Source organism: Aptenodytes patagonicus, chromosome 8, assembly GCF_965638725.1.
Source record: "Aptenodytes patagonicus chromosome 8, bAptPat1.pri.cur, whole genome shotgun sequence".
Lineage (NCBI taxonomy): Eukaryota > Metazoa > Chordata > Aves > Sphenisciformes > Spheniscidae > Aptenodytes > Aptenodytes patagonicus.
Window position 1 is genome coordinate 8,962,295 of NC_134956.1, and position 17,314 is coordinate 8,979,608.

General features: G+C 35.6%; 1 protein-coding gene across 8 annotated transcripts in view; it reads left to right on the top strand.

The window, feature by feature from the left end:
- Positions 1-17,314, top strand: part of CACNA1D (calcium voltage-gated channel subunit alpha1 D) — a 213,610-nt gene that overhangs the window by 154,372 nt on the left and 41,924 nt on the right. For 5 of the 8 annotated variants that reach the window (XM_076346263.1, XM_076346262.1, XM_076346267.1 and 2 more), the window contains 3 exons: positions 1,770-1,880; positions 7,443-7,526; positions 7,856-7,939. In XM_076346263.1, the coding sequence (XP_076202378.1) occupies positions 1,770-1,880; positions 7,443-7,526; positions 7,856-7,939 (279 nt within the window). The remainder of the gene's footprint in view (positions 1-1,769; positions 1,881-7,442; positions 7,527-7,855; positions 7,940-17,314) is intronic. The other 3 variants (XM_076346268.1, XM_076346264.1, XM_076346266.1) reach the window with 2 other exon arrangements.

The window sequence follows — 17,314 nt, forward strand, 5'->3', positions numbered from 1 at the left end:
CTTCTGTGACATGTTCTAGTCTGTTCATCAGTTATACTACTCTGAAGTAAAATTGTTTAAAACAGCTTGATGTTGATAAAGGTCTTCCTAACCTAATCAAGCTCTTTGAGCTTTAGTTTGTTTGTACCTGCAGTGTAATTTCATTTATATTATACTATGTATTATATGTAATATATGTAATACATATATTATATGTACTCCCAAGATTATCCAAGTGCAAGAAAATCTGAAAAGTCTAATTTTGTTAGTGAATGTTTCTCTCAACCCCTTAGATTCTTTTATCTAGTATATTCTTTTATGCAGTGTTTTTAAGCATTACTTCACCTCTGTGTAGTTTCTGTACTTGTTCTGTGTTCATTTTGTATACGTACTACTACATATTTGGTTGGGTTGGACTAGATGATCTTTAAAGGTCCCTTCCAACCCAAACCACTCTATGATATTTCTATCGTCTGTGTCTGTATCTTCTTCAGAAGTTTAAAAACTTAATATACGGAGCAACTCTAGTTTTGTGTGTTAATCCAAACCTCACACAAATGTGTTTTGATATATTGTTGTGGTTTAACCTCAGTCGGCAACTGAGCACCACACAACCGCTCGCTCTCTCCCCCCCACCCGGTGGGATGGGGGAGAGAATTGGAAGAGCACAAGTGAGAAAAGTGAGAAAAACTCATGGGTTGAGATAAAAACAGTTTAATAATTGAAATAAAATAATAATAATAATAATATGATAATAATACACAAAGCAAGTGATGCACAGTGCAACTGCTCACCACCTGCCGACCGATGCCCAGCCAGTCCCCGAGCAGCGGCCCCCCCGGCCAGCTTTCCCCAGTTTTTACATGCTGAGCATGACGTCCCATGGTATGGAATGTCCCTTTGGCCAGTTTGGGTCAGCTGTCCTGGCTGTGCCCCCCCCAGCTTCTTGTGCACCTCCAGCCTTCTCAGTCAGCAGAGCATGGGAAGCTGAAAAGTCCTTGACTAGTGTAAGCATTACCTAGCAACAACTAAAACATCGGTGGTTATCAACTTTGTTCTCATCCTAAATCCAAAACACAGCACTGTACCAGCTACTAGAAAGGAAATTAACTCTATCCCTGCTGAAACCAGGACATATATTAGCTGTATATCTATATATACCTGTGTGTATTTTTGCAGGTTTTCACTTTTTCTACATTATGTGTGTAGTTCTTCGCCACCTACTTGTCTTATCTACTTTTCCAAGCTGTCTCTTTCTTTTCCGCCAGTACTTCAGATTTTGAGAAGAAAAAGAGTGGTTCAAATTCAGTTTACAAAACCATTCAACTTTTTTCAGTAAACTTGCGTGCACTGTATCCTCTTAAAAATATCAGTCCTACACAATGTGTGTTATTCTGTGACTAACATACTGCAGGCTTTCTAAGCAGGTGTAACACAAGGTAATGTAATTTCAAAACCTAGCATATAAAACTTGGGAAATTGCTGTTGTCAAATACTTCTTTTTTGAGGGAGCAGTTTTCTTCTCAAAACCATGTCTCTGGAGATTCCCTTAGGATGGAGAGGAATGACAGTTTTTTTCTACTTAGTACCTAAACAGAATAAATTTAAACAACTCCATTCTTGACCAGAGATATTCAACTATTCTTGTATGTATATAGGTGTGCATTATAAATACTACTAGAAAATATTTTCCTGTGCTGCATTTTTGCCAACTTTGTCTTAGGCTGCCTTACTTTCACTTAACATTTTAAAGCCTTTACTTTTAAAAGTACTGTATTTTTTATTCACAGCACTATGGACAGTCTAAGCTCTTTAATGATGCAATGGACATTATGAATATGGTTTTCACAGGAGTGTTCACTGTTGAAATGGTTTTGAAACTGATTGCATTCAAACCCAAGGTAAGTTTTAGATACGATTTAATTAGGTCATCACCACAGGAATTAAGCATAATGTAAGTTTCACACTAGCTATGTATTATTCAAAGAACAAAAAGAACCTATGTTTCCCACATTTATCTGTCAGTGAAATCATAATAGAAATGTTAATCTGATAATACGTATATATGTAACTTCAGGAAATGAAATGCAAATATCAGAAAAAATATTACAAGGTGGTTGATGAGATCTGGAATATTTTGTAATGAAAATGTCCCTTTGTAAATCAGATAAATCATTTCCTGTTACAAGCATTACCACTTCTCCTATTCATGGTACTACATTCATAACTTTACACTAAATTAAACTCCAGCAGAGTCCTGTATGTTATGCTATATTTCCTATTCTAAAATGCAAAATTACTTCTTTACTTTATAAAAGATAGCCAAATACTACAAACATACACATAAATAATTTGCATATTTAAGAGCCTTTTTAGATTTTTATGTTTTCGGTTATACATACACAATATTTGGTAGAGGGCCCCACAGAGAGTAGTTGATTCCTTGCCTTAAAGGGACACTGTCAAAATGAAAAATGCAGACACATTTTCAAAAGTAGATTTGCAAGAGAAACTGATAACTATAATTACTAATTGAAGAAAAAGGTGAAAATCAGACTGTTAATGCAGTCTTTTTGTTCAGTTCTCATACTGCATTTATGACAGTGCAAAAGTTAGTAATGAAAAACTAAACTAAATTTTGTTTTCAGTACAATGAAATCAATGTTTATGCTGGGCTTATATCTATGTAAATAAGTGAAGTGTGGTCACTCGCTATACATGGAATTTGAAAAAAGCCAGTCATGCCATTTGAAGTTTACTGATCTCACCATCTAAGGCTGGTATTTTTCATTTTCCATTGCCCTTCTTTTAAAGTAATCAGGATATCTGCATCTGTAATTGGCTGTGAACTGTGCCCTTTCTTGGGGTTAAGTAGCAAACTGGATGACTGAAACAAGCTAGTGCTGATGCTTAGAGCAACATAGCCATGGCTGCCCAGAGCTCAGTGCTGGAGTAGATGTATAACTACTTGCCAGCTTTTCAAAACTATTTATTCATCTTGCATTTAGTCATGAGCTTGGCTGTGGAGCCTCAGCTACTTGATTTAAAGCTAGCTTGTATTTGCCTGCAAATTATACATCACCTGAGGTCTGGTGTTGAGGTGTGGAGTTCTGGGTGAATGCTTACCCACTCTCCTGTAGTCTCGCTCTGCACTGTCCAGTCCATTGTACATTTCTAATGAATTTATTTGTATTTTTGTGTCACCTATCTTATTTAAATGCTAAGGATTTCACATTAAAAATAACACGATATGAGGCCCCAGAGGAGATAGCTCAGATATGTGGACTGCAGTGTCATGAGTATGCTGATTGTGTTTCCTAATTTTGTATTTCCTGTTCTACATCCTTGTTTCACACTGAAGTTTCAGAAGACTTTGCTGCGTTTTATCATCTGCTCTTTGAAAGAAGATTGTGAATCCTTGTGTGGTTCTCCATGCACTTGTGACTGTAGTCAGAAATAGCAGCTAATGCAAAATATAGTGGTCTGATAATGAGTGTATAAATCACAGTGCTCCATTTGTATTATGGACTTCCTACTCGTTATCAAATCCAATGTCTTAATACTGGTCTCTAAGACTTTGTACAATTTGAGTTTTAACTCTGCAACATGCTTTCTATCTGATTGGATGCTTCTACTGTGAGAGATCCCTGGATCTGAACCCTGAGAGTTTGAAGAGCAGACACTCAGTGAAAGGTCCTCATTTCCTGGATTTCGTTCCCCTGTAGATGCAGAACACCTTAAACTTGTTAATTAGCAGGACAAGGTTAAAAGGCCATGTTACTAATCAGACTTTTGGCAGAGATTAATTAGCAGGAAGGGAAGGGAGTTAAATATCTTTAAAGTTTTTCCTGTTATTCTTTGAAGATTGTAACTTTTTGAATTGTCAGATACTCTTTAATAAAAACACCTACTGGCAACATATATTACATAGTTCATTAATAATTGCAAATCAGCTAGCAGTCTTAAGCAGAATGTGAATGTCTTTTAGTAATCTACATTTAAACTAGATACATGCTTAAATCAACAATGAATTGCTTTAATTCATATTAAGATTTAATAATAGTAGGAACAATCTGAAACCCGGCTTAATGTTTTGCTTTAGGGTCCGTGAGGAAAGACTGATTCATTTCCTCTATGTTTGAGTCACTGGGGGGTTTCTTAGTCTAGTCTGGCAGAATGGACAGTTTTATTTATTAATTTTGTGCATTTTAAAAATTATTTCAAAGATGCTCAAAGCGTCAAATAAAAACTCCGTTACTCACTCTGTAAAAATAAGAATAGATAAAAATATGTTAGTTTTTGTCTCATCTGCTTGACAGTGTCCCCTTAATATGTTGACAAAAAATCTGTGAAAACTGTGATCTTTTGGTTTTGCTGGTCATACAAACTTAAGGCTACTATAAATTATCGATACTCTTACTCTGATATTGTGTTGTTTAAAACCAAGGTACTGCAGACTGCCTTCCAGCTCTGAAATTATAAAACTTGGATAAGTGATAGATATTAAAGGTGATGCTGAGTGTCTGGCACACTTCTTGACTGGGAGATTGGAACACACAGTACTTTGCAGAATGAGGCCCTAAACTTTTCAACAGAGTACTAAAAGGACTAAAATATTTATGTGGTAGATCTATAGAAACATATTTTGGTGTTAATTCTCCTTGCCTACATATTCCCCAGGACTTGTGATTTTATCCTTCAGCATTTCTTAATGAACAAATTTTTCATAATTTAAGTTAGAAGAGCAGGCATTTTTTCTTCACATTGTTCTTCACATTTGCTAAAATCTGTTACTTAGCATGGTTTAGTACAGTACAAAACAAAATACAGCTATGAAATCTAAAATAATACATCAACACATACCGTATGTACAGCTTCATGATAGCTAGCTGTTACTTAAACTTGTAATGATTTTCCATGTCATTTTACATCAGATTTTTGTAAGAAAAAAGGAAAGATGGCTAGTAAGTGAATTGATCTTGGGTCATTGCAGTGGTGAAAACAACTTATTTGCATGATGTTTATTTGCTGTGACTTGTCCATTCCTCCCTTTTCCAAAACCATCTTTATTTTCTCTTAGTTTTTTTTGTTTATTTGTATGCTTTTGCTTTACATATTACTTTGAACAATATTTGTCTATACTGATGGAAAAGGTTTCATAAAATAAATAAATGTGTAAAGTATTGTAGCTGTATTGAATCAAAATGTGAATTTGTTATTTCAGTGCCTTATATTGTAGCATGTCTAGTAAAGTCACTTTATAGCTGAAATTAACCTTTATTTGGAGGACCTTTTTTGGCTCCCATTGTTGTAGAGGGAGATGGATAGCACACCTCAGGATTGTGCTGATTATCTGTTTGCTGTTTGCCAATAGTCTCTTATTTTATGTATATATATAAATATCGCTATTTTAAAATCAAAGATACTTCTTTTAAATAAGAGAAATAAGGAATATGAATGATCAGGAAGAATATTAGGAGAGTAGCTCCCTTTCTTTAGTTGGCAGCTGCTAAGCTCTTTAGGATTATAAATTTCAGTATCGTTGAGGTGGTTCAGCATGATGTTTACTAGAAACTTTGGGAATGACTTGTTCTTGTGAAGTGGGATGAGTAAGGAAGGAGCGATAGGGAATTGTGCAGGAGCTCTCAGAAATGGATACGTTTGTTCAGGAGGCCAAATGCATGAACATTGGCTTTTGCCCCAAGACTGGAATTGATGATTAATCCCAGAGAACCAAAGCATGTGGCACAAAGGGCTGTAGTGATAATCATACTCTGATCTGTTTTCCTCTTACAGCCCCTTCCTTAAATGAGGGAATGATTGTAGTAATTTGTGTTTTAAAAGAGCCAAAAGAGAGTAGCATTAGAAACATAATGAGGCTTTTCTGACTCCGCTCAGTGCTTACTCTCCTAGAATACGCTGTAGAGCTGTCTTCTTCTGTAGCAGCTCTCTTGTAGTCTCCAAGAGCAAATTTCCACATAAAAGTAGCTTTTTTTCAAATAATAATGCACTGGAATATAACCTTTAAACTGTGAAGTTACTAGAAATTCTAACAGTTTAAAATCTTGAGAAAAATACTGTCCAATTCTAAAAAATTTTGTAGCTGATTTTGCTTTTCTGTGCTAACAACACGTCACAACTTGAACGAGACAGCTAAAACATTATCTTACAGTAAACAGTGTAATAATAAGTGTAACTAGACATAAAGTTAGATTAGCACACTTGTCATTTTAAACTTTTTGCTAAATCTATTTTTTAGAGCTTCAGTAGTGGCTGACAGGTTAGTATTTTTAAATTAATTACCAGGAAAGCAGAATGTATGTGTACAAAATGTACATTTCAGCCTTTGTCATGTAATGCACATTCCTTAGTCATAGTTGGCTGATAAATTAATATATCTGAATGAGAAAAAGGGCAAGTTCAGTAATTTTTGCAATTCTGAATTTCTGTAATAACTAGGCAAAATCCACATATTGCAGAAAACCTACATACCTTGTCTCCGTAGAGTTGCCTTCAACAGAGTAATACATCTTGATTTGTTCCCAGTGAGAGATTGATCCTGGGACCTACCTCAAAGTTTCTTCTGAAATACCTTTTTGCTCAAACACGCGGTTTGATGCCAATAGACAGCTAATTGCATGATAGCACTTTATAACCATTTGCAGCAGTGTGCCAGTAACAGACGCATAGGGAATATATTTAAAGCCATAAAATGTCAGAAGGGTGACTAAGCAATTCATGAAAATGAATTTTCGGACATTGGACTGGCTGTATTAAAAGCATTAAGAAATTGTTCAAGTTGCTGTGGTTCCTAGCACTGACTTCACTGGTTACAGAATCAGGCCGTGACTGCAAATGTAGTGTGAGTTCCTATATTAAACCTAGTTTATGAATAGAAGATTAAGTCAGTTCTCTAATATTTATGCACAGTTCCACATTAATAATTGTGCATGATTAACCAGTGATGAGCTTTGACCCTTTGAATATTTTTACCAGTCACTTAGATAGGACTATCATAAAGTCATTAATGTTAAGGAGGTTTCAATTGGCTTGGTCTTGTAGAAATATTATTAAAGGGATTTTGTCGTGCTTGTTAGGGTATATACATTAGAATTTTTCAGCCTTGCTAGAAGTCCAAAACCGGTTTTGGATGATGGCTTGCTTGCCAACTTTGTGCTTATACGATGGTGTATTATGCATGTGTACTGCGTGTGTGTGCGTGCGTGTGTGTGTCTGTGTGTGTGTCTGTACATGTATATATATAAAGTATATATATACACACACATGCACATATATGTTGCTTTTCCTTCAGTAGGCAATATTGTTTGTTTTGTTTTGTTTTCTCATTAGACCACAGGTTTTGTTTAACTAATTTCTGTTTATGCAAAACTAAACAGAAGTATGCAAATATTTGACATTTCATGTGTAATCACAAACGTTTGCACCCTGCCTGCTCTGTTCAGGGCTATTTTAGTGATGCCTGGAATACGTTTGACTCCCTCATCGTTATTGGCAGCATAGTAGACGTCGTTCTCAGTGAAGCTGATGTGAGTATACCCCAGCTTACTTTCCCCAGTCCCTACTTCTCTTTCTCTGTCTCCCCACTATTTCCATCATCTGGACAAGTCACAGATTTTGATCTGATGTTTCTAAAGTTTGAGTACAGACCAGTCATAGGTCAATTATGTTGATATGGGAAATAAATAGCCTTTTTTTTCTACCAATTTTTTTTAGCTATGAAAGGGAAAGATTAGATTGTATAGTGGTACATCAGAGAAGCCTAGAGTGTTTCTGTGTTATAACACTGTCCTTTTCTTCTCTTTTTCTGTTTGTGTTTTTCTCTTGCTCTCTTTCTGCTGAATGCTTGTCCTAACAGCACTATTTCACTGATGCATGGAACACTTTTGATGCCTTAATTGTTGTTGGTAGCGTCGTTGATATTGCTATAACAGAAGTTAATGTAAGTAGCAACTGTTCATGCACTAAAAAGTAATTGCTGTCATCAAGAAATACAGAAAATGTAAACTTTATCCCTCAAAATCCTTTTTTAGAAAAGTATGTTTTATCCTGGAATCAAAGACCAAAACATTGATATAGATGTTTGTACAAGCTGTTATTATAAATCTATATACCCGTATAGTTGCACATGCACACAGCATAGCGAGACAATAAGAATTATGTTTTTCTATATATGTACAGAAAATATTTAAAACATTTTATGTATAAAAAAGGAATTAAGCCTCTGTGACTATTTTACTTGAAGCCCAGTGATTTTTGTAGGTAGCTTGACCAAGATAATTCAAGATCGTGTAAGCTGTTTCAGTGGCTCAGTTTAACAAATAATGATTTTTTTTCTGTGGGAGGTTTGGCTTTTAGAGCGATGTTAGCATTCATATCTCATGAGGTAGCAGAAGAAGGGTGCATAGAGAAAGTAAGGCTTTCCATGCTGTGGAAAAATAGAATGTTTATTTTTTCCTACTCCTTTTGCTTTTCCCATGCTGCAGTAAATGTTTTGAAATTTGAATTACTCTTAAAGTACTTGGAAAACTATCTTTTCACTAAAATTTTGACTGATGGCCATTACACATATAGGTGTTTGGACAACAGAAAGATCCCTTTCCAAGAAAAAAATAGGGAAATACTGATTTCAGCCTGTTTTCTGTCTGACTTGCTGGTTTTAACAAGGAAAGCTGTATCACAAAAATGATAAATGAAAGACAACAAAATACATACCAGTTCTGTAGTAGATATGCAAGTGCTTCCCATACTTACATGGGAAGTTTCTTTGTTTAACTAGTCAAAATAAAATTTCAGAGGAAAATGCCTCTTCCCTCTAATGCTTCTTGAGACATCAAAAAGGGAGACTGAAGAAGGTGAGACTTGGATCCAACCCAGCCACTGAAAATGCTCAGGGAGCACACAGGCTCAGTAGGTGCTGTTAGCATATTCCACCTGCTGAAGATCTTACCTGTTTATCATTGTAAGAACTAAGTTATCCAGAAATGTGGGAGATCCCCAACATTCACATATTTTCCCTGTATCAAAGAACAGATTAATCAGAGAAAGCTGTAGATATAAATAGTTGCTTGGTATTCTTTGAAGATATTTAGCTTGCATGTTTTTCTACAGCAGTCACAGTTTATGCGCTGGCTAATAACATTCCTTTTCTCTTAAATTTGTTTTAGTAAGCTACTTGCTAGACATCTTTTTTTGCCCCAGTGGATTTTATTACTTACCCAAATGGTTTCTTTTCAGTAGGGATATTTAATACGCATCATCTTTCAAAATACTTTTCAGTGGTGAATATTTAAGTTGCAATATCTCTGTCACATTTTGGGGAAGCAAATCTGTCCTGTGGCTTTTGTTACCATTTAATTGAAACAGTTTTTCAGAGAAAACACATTTTAAAATTTATTTTCCAAAGTGGTTCATGTCAGGAACCCAATTCTTAGGATCACATTCCTCCAGTCAATAGCAGAAACGATACCCTTTACTCCATTTCGACAGTACCTTGATTTTGGAACTGTGAATACAGCGATAATAAAGTTGCCCAGGAACATGGAATAGAAATTGTATTTGAAAGAACTGTGATCTGTTTCAGACATTCCAGGATGAGGGGGGAAAAAAAGAAAATGCATAATTCTCAAGAAAGATCTGTCTAGAAGACAGTTTTTGGCTTTCAGTGCGTTGTTCAGATCAGCAGACCGCCTACTAGGAGCTTGGATTTGTGAGGCTGGTCTTGATTGAGGCCGTGGTTTGATGAGGATTTCTTTTAGCATTTCCGTGAGCCTTCGCCTGCAGCCCTTCTTACCCCCATAGCTATGTGAGCTGTGCCTCCACAAGAGTTTGGGGACTTCACAGTTGGCTGGATGAGGTGCTGAGCACAAAGTGTTGGCAAAAGTGTGGGCCATGGTAGGGCAGAAATGAGTGGATAAGGCTGCTGCCAAAGGAAATACTTCTTGTACTGTGCCCATACAGGTCTCCCCTTCAGAGCATATTAGCATTGGCACAGACAACAACAATTAGTGGCAGTAGCTGCTGTTGAGAAACAGTGATGTACATAGTTTTTAATCTTCTTTGGTTCTAGTCTACTTGGTAAGCATAGTAATACCTATTATAAATGCATTTCAAGCAAATATAGAAAACGTATTCTTTTATCTTTTTTTTTAAGATGGCAGAATATCTTCAAGCATACAGAGAGTCTATTAGCCCTTATTAAAGACTTCAAATTTCTTTATAAAGCTGCAAATTCTACACTGCCATCTCAAAGAGTAAACACAATCAAAATAATTTTAAGGCTGATTCACCTTAAAATTCCTTCCTGGTTTTATGTTAAACTATGAGAATCTCACAACTGACTGCTTTACTGGAAAGAACAATGGAGGAATGATGCGATAACGTGGGAGTGGAAGGACCTTAGCCTGACCCTTAGATTTCATTCTGATTTTGCTCAGTTCTCAGCAGGCGATGGATCTTTCTGTCTGTGAACTGAAGGAACCTGAGCTGACAGGGAGGGTCAGTCAGCACAGGACTGCATTGTCCCATGGAGACGTTTCTCAAAGTATAATCACAGTTCACGGAACAGAATTTTAAAAGCTGCCTCTAATTTCTTTTTTTGGGTTTTCTTGTTTGTTTGGTTTTGTTTGGGTTTTTTTTTCCAGAAAAGTTTAGATTTAGGCTTTCAGCTCAAGTATTTACAATTTACCCACTATTTCCATTCACAGTAGTACTGGTGTAGATGAGCATAATATCTGAGGAGCGTAAAAAGACCAATCATTTAGAATAGCTTTCCCTAATAACTGCAAAATGTACTTGATTGTGAAGAGATTGAAAAATAGCTCAAATGTACTTCCGTGACCATAGACAATGTCCCCGTATTTAACCCCGTATTTAACACTGTATGGACAGTGTTAATTTGACAGCATTACTTGTAACTGATCACTGCTGAGTTTTCAGCTGTGAAGAACACTGTCATTTTAGTAATTCACACAGTTGTCTTGAAAATATTCCGGAGATCAAGTAGTGATCTTCAGGAAAAGTACACACCACAGTCAACAACGAGCACTGTCATTTCTTAGTTTTTCATGCTATAGTCACTAGAGAAAAAAGGCTCATCTTTGATGTCTTCTAGTACTGCACAGCAGACTATTTGTGTACTAAGTATTGTCTGTTTCTGGTCTTTTCCACTTTTTTGTGCTTTGTTTGTGCAAGTCATTAATGTATTATAGTTTCAATATACTTCTGGGCTTGATTTCCCATTTTCAACATGAAACAGTGAATACTACAGAGTGTCCAGGGAAATTTCTTAGATTTTTATTACTTTTATTGTTTTGATTCTACTGAATTATTCCCACTTCATTAGTTTTGTGTAAATGTCTATAATCCAAATTCAGTATTTTAGGGTCTTTTTCTTAATATTTTTTCGGCATTCTGAATTGTGCCATTCCACCTGTACTTTTTATCTAACACTGACAGTGATCCTGGGAAATCTACAGCTCTGCTAAGATGCTAACAAGACTTTGTTTTCAATGGGATTTCAAGCACGATTGAAATGGCACCTGTGAAAAAAATTCCCACTATAGAAACTTCTTAAACCGAGGAAGCTCAGCCTTGTTTGAGGGGTCATCTGAAACTGTAAATTGCTAGCACTAATGTAAAATCAGATCTTGTTGCAGTTGTACCTGCACGAGTACAGCCATCTTAATGGGTCAATGTAAAAGAAGACTTGAAAGAATGTGAATACCTAAAATAATGTACTCAAGATGAACTAAACATTCTTATAGGTTTGCACATATAATTGCCTCATGCTGTGGAAACAACTCAGCATCATTCTGATAGTCTAGCTGTGTACATTTAGACTAATTCCAAAGGCCAGCAAATTCTTCCAGTATATAACATGTTTGTATCTGATGCATTTTTTTCAAGAGAGTTGGTTGGACTTTCTAGTTACATATCACCTTGATTTCAGTATTAAATTCTGGAAATTAAATGTAATCTCTTCATTTTGTTGTTCCTTTTCTTACTTTTTTAACTTTCTATAATAATGTATATGGTGCCCTGAGGCTGATTCTTCTGATCCAGTAACCTCCCGTTCACATATAATCCAGGAAATTACTGTGTTTGGAGTACTTTTGGTGCCCGTGGAAATCAGTGTTTAATGTGTTCAGCAATTTACAGGACTGCTCAGCATCCTCAAGGACTGGATCAGTGACCAACTGCAGAAATGAACCACCTCAGAGCAACATATATTTTGGCAATACACTGTTTTCTATGATTGTTTTTTTAATTTACTCTGCCATTTAATATCCCTTCCTTTAACCAGTTCTTCTTTTATGAACCTAATTGGTTTTCATGTTCATTTTATTTTTAGAAATTTTTAGAGGCAAGTATATATAAGTAAATATATATATATGGTATAGCAATAAAAAAATTAAAAACACTACTAAAACCTATATAATTACTTTTGGTTTTTGTAACTTTTTGTTTTCAAAAAGTTTCACATGACACGCAAGATCTTGTGTGGTCATAAAAATGGTTCCTTTTCAATTAAAAAAGCAGAGTAGTGATTGTGAGACACAAGATGTTGTCAGTCCATTCTGGGAGATGGACATATATAACTTAAGACAATGAGAGATAAATAAATTGGAAATAAATTCTAAATAAATGAGTAAGTTCTTAAATGGAAATAACGGACAAGTTTCAGTCTGGCCTGACTGTGTAGAAATTATCTTACTTGTCAGCTCAGAAACCATTTGGATGACCAGCACTGGATGACTTAGAGGCATGATCACATTGTTACAGTAGTAGTTACAAAGGTTTTAATTCACATTTTTTATTTAAGTTTCTTTTACCATTCATGTGCTGCCAAAATGTCGAGAAAAATAATGGAGAGTTTGCTTTCCTCTTCTTTTGTGCAAATGCTTAATGCAGTCCCTATGGGACTAATTTTATGCTTGAAGTTAAGTAAAATTCAAGTTCTTTGCTGAAATAGGGCTTAAAGGAACAGCATTGATATCTTCCTCCTGAGCCCCTCAGGAAAATCTGTTTGTCTTGAATCACCACTGTAAACACGTGAGGCTTATTCAATGCTTGCACTACTGTAACAACTAACAGTGGTTAGTAGCAATGTCATACATCAAAAAAGTCTCTCACAAAACCAGAATTGGATATTCTGCCATTTGGCAAGAAGGAGCATCGTTACTACCATTTCAGCACTATGCAGTGCATAATGTTGACTTGCGAATAGTGGGATGCTCCTTTCGTTTGCTAGACTGGTAGTGGAGTGTATGCTGGGAGGGCTGGTGCTTATTTTTATATAGCTGCCCACTCACCGAGTAACTGGTGGGACAGCTGATCTTGCTTGTGCGGAGGAGCACCTCATATCTACCTCCTGTCAGAGATTCTGGATTCCAATTTTGAACAAAAGCTCTGTAATTCAGTTTGAATCCCACTTTGTGCATCAGTATCATATGTTAGAACTTATGTTTTGTTGCTAGTAATTGATATCTTTGAACACTGTTAATACATTTTGTAGACTTTTGCAAATGTATCTCTTTAGGCTTAAGGATAGGTCAGAAAAATATATTCTCATATGGCTTTGCTTTCGTTAGTATGAAGTCTTATTGCAAGATGAAATCTATACTGTGTTGCAATATTTCATTTGGAAATAGAAGTAAATTTCTGAGCTGCTTTCATGAAGGTGTTAATACTAACATTTAGTTACTTTATTGCACAACTGAATATTTATTAGCTATCATAATAATACCCTATGCCAGCAACATGTTAGTTACGAACTTAGAGTTTTAAATACATCTTTGGCAAGGGAAAAAATACTTTTTTTATCTACTCTGGGGTTCTTCACATTGAGTCAAAATTTTTGACTAAATTACGTATATTATTGTATATATAATTACTAAATACTAAATTACGTATATGGGCATTTGGTTCATGTTGAACAGGGAATATAGAGAGCACTGATAAGACTATGAAGAAAATTACTTGCTAGCACATTTGAATTCCAATAATTATTCTCTGAACAAATCATATATGTATATACATACATGCACACAGACACATATACACTACACATTTCTGAAGATATTTTGGCAACCTGAATGCTTTCCTGTATATGTTATTGTCATCATATGTATTTGTCATTCAGATGTTTCTTTCTGTATTTGTAATCATGATTACATTATCATTATGTGTTCATTTGTTTTGGCATGCTCTCATACCCTTTGGCACAATCTGTAAAAAAGAAGCATTTGACCAACACTGTATACTAACATCCACTGGTTTTTACCATGTTTATTTTTTCTTAAACACAGAGCTACAGTTTGCTTCCAATGCATGATGCAACCTGTTTCACACTGTTCACAGTTTTGACATTGAAGCTTTTTTCAGTTAGGATGTTTATCTGGAACTTTTGTTGCAATATGAAGAGTGTAATAAGGAGTTACTGTTTAGGAAATGTGCTAAATTTTTCATAAGCAGCAATAAGCACTTGACCGAAATTGGTAGCAGGTTGCAAACATTGTAATCAGTGAGTCAGAAATTTAGGTTGATCATTGGTTAATCTTTTTTGAGGGTTGGGATTGTTTGGGGAAGAAAGCTGCTGTGTTGAACTTTGATTAAGGAAAAAAAAAGATCATATGTTACTGCCTATTTGAAGTATTTAAGAATTGGCTTAAAATTACATAGTTATGAAGTGCTTTGCTGAACTAGGCTCTCAGTGTAGCTGGCACATGGCTGACAGGAAAGGTGGAATAATTAAGCCAGTCTCTGTCCTCATTTACCTCATTGCGGTGCATCTGTTAGCCAAGCAGTGAAAGCAGAAGCTGTTCATTTATTCTAGCTGTGCCCGTTACCAGACTTGTAGCAATGATCCCAGAAAGCACATCTGTCGTCTTAGGAATCACGTAGTCCCACAGGGAACAAAAAATCATGATAATGACCAGCCAGTCCCCAGGCATTTGGAGCACAAGTAGTACTGGAATCATTGGTGGAAGGTGAGGGGAAAGAGGAGGTTGCAGGTAGATTGCCTGACCACAGGAAATATTTTTATTTGCATTCTTGTCAGCAACTATCATCCAAAGAGACACTCTCTGCTCAACCTGCCCCCTCCTCAGTCTCAAGTCTATTCTAATACTTTCCCTACATACACATAATGTGCCACCTACTTCCATGTGTACATGTCAAGTAATATTACTGAAGTTGCAAATAAGATTCTGTGTTTGGGTAGTATATGTTTTTTCCTTATCTGTAGGAAGCAGATGTTCTCTGTTATTGTCAGTCAGTCTGTCTTGTATTGTTACTGAAGATTGTGTTAGCTTAATCTTAGTTTCCCAGATCTTAGTATTACTTCATGCTGGATGGACACACATAAACGTTAACTAACTTTGTCTCTTAGATGAGCATTTCCTTTATAAATAAGTATGAATAATGTTTTCTTTGTGGTATATCACTATATTAGCTTCATTATAATTATTATTCATAATATAAACCAGGCTGCTGTATTATCAGAGGGAAATGCCAGAGAGGGTAAAAAGTTAGATACGCTCACTTTAAAATGTCAGTGCCCAAAACACTTGGCCAGTGATGGGCAGAAGTTGAGTATTTTCAGCTCCAGTAGAAAAAAAAATCCTTTGGTATCAGGAGTTTGATTTCATTGTTTGTTTCTAGCATCGATCACCACCCTGGTAAATTTGTACTATTTACTTTCTGCGAACAGGGTGTTTTCCTTTTTCATTCCTGGCCTGCTTTTTCCAGTGTCCATAATTTATAATCTCTTGCATGTGACATCCTAACACTTCCCAACAGCAGCAGATCAGCCATCACAAACAGGCAATTAGGGACTGCTTAGTACAAAGAAGCTGAGAAAGAGTGATTTATGAGAGGAGTGTGCGTTACACGGTCCTGTGCATACACAAATACATTCAGTGCCCTTCAGAAAAAAAGTTGAGGGATTTTGCACTCATCATTCCTGAGCACCTGCAGTAGAACTGTTCGCATAGATCTGATCTCTGGCTGCATTTTCAAAAGTGAGAATTAAGTAATTATAAAGATAGTTATATGTAGAAAAAGTTCTTTTTACTGACTTTTCCATTTGTGAGAGTCTTTTCATAACCAAATCATAATGCATACTCCTCATTATTTAATTGCTTTCCAAAAGAAAAAATAAAAATCTGTAGGACCAAAGTATCCTTGTTCTGTTCTTATCTATCCCATTACATACTGCTATCCTAATACTGTTCCTAGCTTATTTGGGGCCCAATCCTTCTCCTATAAAAGCCAGCGGGAAAAACTCCCAAATGCAAACCCCAGCATTTTACTTCATTTTTGTTTTTAGTGTCAGTTTGTGATGATACTGTAATTTAATCTCCTCTGTATCTGTCAAATACTTCATTTAATTTTTGATGATACAAAATATTGAATGCTATTTAAGTAGTTCACTCACTGATTAAGACGGCATCAAGCTCAGCATGAGTCAGTCACCAGAGATTAATACAAAACTTCAGGCTTCATCTGCAATTTCTTTAAAAGTTTCAGATAAAAAGGAATTTTTTTCTGTAAAAAAGTCAATAGCAATGTGGGACTGTATACACTAGTACAGGTTTGCGATTGATGTAGGTAGAAAGCTTTGCAAGATTGTTTCCATGTTTTGTGCTATTTTGGCATTTATGATGTTTGTGATTACGAATTTCTCGTTAATCTATATTTTGATGGTTTTATTTCAAATTGTTGAAATACGCAGGGAATTTCTAATGCAGCAACTGTTTCATTGGCAGCATATTTTTTTGTGTATTTTATGTAAGTGCTTACAAAGCTTAGATGTTACAGCTGATTTTACAAATACTCTGCTGACTGAAGTCTAATGAGGAGATCTGGGTTTTGGTTAATATTAATGCATCAATTTAGTAATAATCCCTTAAACAGTTTTAAAACTCTTTGTTTCAGAAAATACTGATATCCTGGCAGGGCAGTAATGTATGCATGTGTAGATTGCACGTAGTTGAACAAACAGTTATTTTTACCTCATTTTCCCCTTGTGATACCTTTATATTATATATGTTTTGCAAAAAAGTAATGGACAAAACAATTAGTATTTTGAGAAATACTGCTAATGATCTAACTTTAACAAAGTACTACCTATTCTTGTTTTTTTACCATAGTATGTTTGTATAATATACTGCCAGTATTTTCAGCAGAATCATCTCCTCTCTTTCCCCTTCCTTCTCCCCAAATTTTGTCTTAGGTAACAGCAATACTTGAGATTTTACTCAGTGAAGCATGGCATTGAGAGTGTGTCTGATGCATCCACAGTATGTTGGAAGCA